This window comes from Aulostomus chinensis, chromosome 16 (assembly GCF_037954235.1).
Source record: "Aulostomus chinensis isolate RoL2024-O1b breed Wild chromosome 16, RoL_Achi_v1.0, whole genome shotgun sequence".
NCBI classification, from domain to species: domain Eukaryota; kingdom Metazoa; phylum Chordata; class Actinopteri; order Syngnathiformes; family Aulostomidae; genus Aulostomus; species Aulostomus chinensis.
In genome coordinates, this window is record NC_141335.1 from 20,432,335 (window position 1) to 20,438,334 (window position 6,000).

General features: G+C 38.4%; 1 protein-coding gene across 1 annotated transcript in view; it reads left to right on the forward strand.

The window, feature by feature from the left end:
• Positions 1-5,283, forward strand: part of inpp5a (inositol polyphosphate-5-phosphatase A) — a 148,776-nt gene extending 143,493 nt beyond the window's left edge. The window contains 4 exon segments of the mRNA XM_086180960.1: positions 553-621; positions 2,590-2,626; positions 2,976-2,992; positions 2,994-5,283. Of these exon segments, the coding sequence (XP_086037086.1) occupies positions 553-621; positions 2,590-2,626; positions 2,976-2,992; positions 2,994-3,026 (156 nt within the window). The 3' untranslated portion in view covers positions 3,027-5,283.
• The last annotated feature ends 717 nt before the right edge of the window (positions 5,284-6,000 follow it).

Consider the following 6,000-nt stretch of genomic DNA (forward strand, 5'->3'; position numbering starts at 1 on the left):
TTCATCTGCAGTAACGTTGAAGAAACTCAACTCAAGACGTGATGAAATCTTACTTTATTTGGGAGATTTATTTTTTCACACAGTGATCTACTTTTCATTTCTGTAAATTGGCACATTTTCAGGACTGGTGCTCTGAGCTGAGAATGATAAACCTTTAAAATTCACTTACAACAAGTATTGATTGCAACATTTCTTCTCCAGCTGCTTCTATTAAATCTCTCAGTGAATAGATAAACTGCTTAGAATGACAGCACTGGTGACATTATTGGCTCCTCCTCCTCCTGGACGATTCCCAAACTGTTGCCAGTGTCCACGCCATCCATTAATTTGTTTAAAAATGGGATTTGAGCTCTGCAGTGAGCTGGAAAGGGATGTTTATACTTTTATTTTGAAAGGTAGAATGGAGTCCCCCTAATTGCATGTCATGAAGCTGAAATCTTCAGGAATGTGACATAAAAGCTAACACAAGTTTGTTGTGATGACGACGACGAAGAGCAACATCACTGTAACCGTGGTGATATCATCTTTATGGGTATGTTTGTGTCTCCCCAGCCTGAAAATGAAGAAAAGTCTATAGTCTATGACAACATTGGGCCCAATGTCTGCATGGGGGACCACAAGGTAACACCGCTTCCGTCCGTGTGTGTGCGCGCGCGCGTGCGTGTGTGTGTGTGTGAGAACAACTCTCAAGATATCTGCACCTGTTTTAAATTTTCATTGTAAATATGAATGTGCTTTAACTCTGTGGATGATATTTCTTGAAATACATCCCTCATATCTGTGCTGTTCGTTTGTGAAGGACCTGTAACGCTAACACACACCATAGTGGTTCTTCATAGTGCATTATCTTCGAGGTAAAAATTATAGTTTGGGATTGTGAAGGGTATTTTTATTATTCAGGGGTTACATGTTCTTTTTTACAACCTTTAAAGGTGCCATAATGGTTTCTGAATTGACGATGAGCATTAAAAGAATAGGGTTCTTTCTGTTTTGCTTTTATTTTTTTATTTCTTGACATCTCAAATTTAAACTTGAAAAAGTTTAACTGGCAGGTTTACTACAACAGTCCTGCAAGAAATCTTCCATTGCGATTATTAATGATCACTTTTTGTAAAGAGTCTTTTTTGAAACATGTTAATGATTTCAGTCTTCATGTTGGAGGCTGTAATTTGTGGTATTTGGCTTTCTACCGGGAGGTGTTCTGAATATTTCGTCACCTTTATTTATATAAATGGGATTTAAAAAATATTTAATACATCTGTCAGGAAAACCCAGTATAGTTCATCAGCACCACAATCTGCAACTGTCAAAATGGCCATTAAAACAAGACGTCTCTCACACGTGAGCATTCAAGATCTTGTGAAGAGGGATTTATTTTGTATTAAACTCAATACCAAATCTGATGCTGTGTATATAAATACAAAACACTTAAAATGTATACGACGAACACAGCTTAACCCAACTACAATAAGTCGAACAATACAAGCAATCACAACAGGAATTTTTGTTCCCCTTTTTTTAAGCTGGAACCACAGTTTTGTAATCAGAGACTTACCAGGTACTCGCTTTCTCAACGTCACCACAGAAGCAAAATCCAAAATCTCGATAAAACCTGAAATATGGAGAAATTTACCCAGCAGGGATGTGCTTTATTTTTATTCGCATTGTGTGAACTTTTAAGACAAGTGCTTGCATGCAAAGGACATTCCTTTACATGTAAAACTTGCGCACTTTAATTTTGATGCTAACGGCTATGGAGCTAAGTACAGTCCAGCTAATGCTATTCTACCCGCTGCTGTCGAACCAGCCATGACCCGACTGCTATTGCTGGTAACCTCCACGGTGGGTCACCAGAGAGCAAAGACTTCCTGTGATCGCTGCAACATTTAAGCAGCGGAGAAATCTGCGTTGCCATAAATTCTGGTTGCTCACTGGTGCCAGTAGTTTTCGAACCTTCATGGAACCATCTATGCATACCAGACTAGAGTCATTCTGAGCACTATTACTACTCCCCGGGCTCAAGTTTCTGCCCTAAATGATGTTTTATCGGCCTGGAGAACCTGAAAACTCTAAAATCAAATATAACTGCACATGTACTACATGTACCAATCAGCAGCAGTGTTGTATATTTATCCCAAACATGTTTGACATAAGACATCGACTGTGTTCACCACTGTCAGACTGAAGGTCCTCCTCTGTACGGACGGAAGGCGCCTTAAGTCAAGTCTTTCATCATTACTTAGTGAGACATAGACAGTAGTGTGTGTGTGTGAGGTGACCTGAACACACACACAGCTACGGCAGCAGCCCTCACCTCCCAGCCACACACTACTGTTAAAATCACAGCGGGCTATGTTTAAAAACTGTCCGATATAGTTAGCGCCCAGGCCTAAAACCCCACAGCGCTGCTATATGAGTTTAACCTGTGTGTCATAGGTGATTTTGGGAAGGGAGGGGAGAGAGAAGGGGGAGCTTTTAACTGCTCCAGTCCCGGTGTTTTGTTGAACATGTTTTTTTTTATTATTTATTTATTTATTTATTTATTTATTTTTTGTCTTTAACTCTGATTTGTCTGTGCCCCCCTGCCAGCCCGTCTTCCTGTCCTTCCGAATAACAGCGGGGGCAGGTAAACCTAATGCAAATAAGCACAAGTGTTGTGTGGTGCAGTGATGTCGTGGTAAATATTCATTTTTCTTTCTTATTCTTCTTCCCATTGTTGCTATTGTTTTTGCTTTGATTTGCTTCGATTTTTTAAATCACTCAGCACAAAATGCTTGTCAGGCAGATACAGTCCAAACTTAGACCTCCATCACATGGTCGCTGATTGCTTAAAATGCCGCAGCCATTTTAAGACTTTAAAACTACATTAAAACTTCGAAAAGAACGAGTCTTGTTGTTTTGTTTTTTTTCTTTAACAACAACAACAGCAAAAGTTGCGTTTGAAAGTAACACATTTCCTTTCTTTTGCTCCTCAGGGAAGTGTTGCCAAAGGGGGGGAGAAAATATTCTGTGAAGCGCCTCTGTGAGAACACAAGAAGAAACACACGGGACACACACATTCACACACAATTTACAAACACACACACACACACTTTGCACAAACGTACACTGAAGAACCTATACAAACTTTTCAGCAATGCTGTAGTTGTCCTGACACCTCATTCATACGAAAAAACCCCAGTCGTTTTCTCGCCATAAAACACTTGTTGAGATGTGGACGAGCACCCGTGGGCCCGGCTCCAGACAAGACACACATCGCTGACCTCACCGTTGCCATGCAACCCCATTCCCCAGAGAGAAAGAGAGAGAAAAGAAAAGAAAAGGACGGACGGACGGATGGACGACTCCTTTCCATGTTGCCAAAACTCTAATTGAAATCAGTCCTACTACATCTTTTTAGACACCGTACTTGCCATTTTTAGGTATGCCTCTACTTCTAGAAGCTCCTTCCACACATTATGTAAGGTGTTTTAAACAAGAAAAGTGCAATGCAAAAAAAGTTGTATATCTATATTGTTAGGTTTATTTGTACATTGGACAGTTTAATAGAGTTGTTGAAGGTTTTAGTGCCGTTCTCTTTTTTTTTTTTTTTTTTTTCTGACCAAACTTTGTGGTCCCCTCTTTTTTTTGCTGTCGTTATTGTTGTTGACAATAGCTCCTCCATCTTTCCTTTTTTTTTTGATTTTTTTTTCCAGTTTTGTTTTTGAGTTGTTGTGGTGTGCACCGGCCATGCCTGACACATTAGTCTCATTTTATATACTGTACCTTTTAAAGAGATAATTTATAAATCTTACCAAAATGTTTGCGCTGAGGCAGAGAAAGAGAGAGAGGGAGAAACAGAGAGGGAGAGAAAGAGGAGAGTGTTTGGGAGTTTCCTGCCGCCGCTCTGACCTTTGACTAGTCAGCAGAGGAGGAGAGGAACTGCTCCGCCACCGTGATTTATCGCCTATCCAGGAATGTTTTAAGCAGTGCCATAGACCATGCAAGTATATAAGATAATGTTTTCATATAGCACTCTCACATTATTTCCTTATCATTCTTACTCTAACTTATTTCTACTTAATAATATTATGGTTCTGAATGTGATATTTTAGATAGGCTTTGGGTATCCTTAAAAATGTAAACTTTTTTGTTTGTTTGGGGTTTTTTTTTTTTTGTTTTGTTTCATTTTTGTTTTTTTGTTTTTGGTTTTTTTTTTGTTTTTGTTTTTTTGGTCTGTTTTTGTTACTGGTGCCAAGTATCTGACACAGACATGAAGAGTGTAAGAGTTATGATATATATGTGGAAATTCTAAATGCTGTTATAAAGACCAGGAGGATTTGCTTTTATTTTTCTATGTAGCCTATCAGCAGCCTTCATCGCGGATAATTTGAGCATTTAAAAAAAGGCGGTGGTTTATTTTATCGATTTATTATACACTACAGATTGATCCTCGGTGATGTTCTTGTTCATCTAAAATCACTGCAAGTGTAAATGATTTTTTTTTTCTTTTCGGTGCCTGCAGCAGACTTTATGTTGTCTTGTGTGATTCGGTTTGTAGGGAGAGAAAAAAAAAAAACGAAAACGTTAAAAAAAAGAAGAGAGAAAAGAAGAATCCCTGCTTGTTTTTGTTCCTGCTGGTCGTTGTGAGTTTACTGTAGGAGTATAAGCCGCAGTTTTCCTTCACTCCATCTTATAAAAGCAGATAGAGATTTGATTCCAGCCCCTGTGGCCGGCCTGGCCTCCTCTATAGGTGACGACGAGGATGAGGATGACGATGATGATGCAGTTCTCAAGCAATAAAAACCGTTAGAGCTCAGGAGCTGCCTGCTGTCCTCTTTTACACTCTTACTTCTTTACATCGCTTTAAGTACTTCAAAAAAAAAAAAAAAACAAGTGCACACTTAAGGAGATTATTTTCTTAACTCTCGTGGACCACCAGTTTCACACGAGTAAAGCCGAAAAAGTCGAATTTGTTTGGATTAAAAGGAGAAATATCCTCTCATTGCCCTGCAGAATATTAAAAAGAAGGATAATCTACTTTTCCGCATAAAAGAAATGATGCCTAATATATTTTTTTAAAGTCCAATGTAAGAATATATGGTTGTATAACGATGTAAAGGCTAAGGGTGAATATCTAGGTCCCCTTTATCTTGTATTGATAGAGTTCAAATCTTTCGCACAATACAAAACTGAAATACTAAATAGTTTCAAAGCTTTTCAAATAAAAATGTATTTAAAAAAAAAGTCGCTGTAAATCATTAAAAAAACAAAAATCGGAGATGAAACTTGACATGAGTGTCGGGGCTCCGGAGGCCACAAGTGTCTCCTGGAGGGATGAGGAACGTCTTTCCTCCTAAACATCGTCCTTCATTTGGGGGTTTTAATGATTTAATGTTTAAATTCAAATTAAAAAAACAAAAGATAACGGACTCATCATTTTCAGCTCTCTGCATTTGTATATTTGAGCTTTCATCTTTGCCCATTTTTGTTATTTAAATTATTTTTACATCAGAGGGACGCTGTAAAACGTAATTAATAGCAACATTTTAACTCGGATATTCTTTTTCCCCCACTCGTCTGCTCACTTCACACACTCATCACACACTCCTAAATCAGTTGATGATCGCTGGTTTTCCTCATCGACTGACTCAAGAGCAGACGCCCAAATAAATAAATAAATGAATAAAAAAAAGCTCCCACAGCTGAGACAACTGCAGTACCGGGGAGAGACAGAGGGGGCGCGCTGTAGTCTGGGTTTTGATCGGAATAGAAAACCATAAATGATTTGCACACAACAGTCGCGACATTAGAAACCTATAATCAATAGTTTTCTTGAATCAATCCCACTAGATGTCGGCTTGCTGGGCAGCGTGGCTGCTTCTATGGAGTTAGATTCAATTGGCTTGAAATATCAAACATAGCTTAAATAAAATGTCATTTAATTTCAGAGATTTCACTAAAAAAAACACCTGTTTTATATTATTCATACATTCCACATTTGATAATTTGTAATAATAT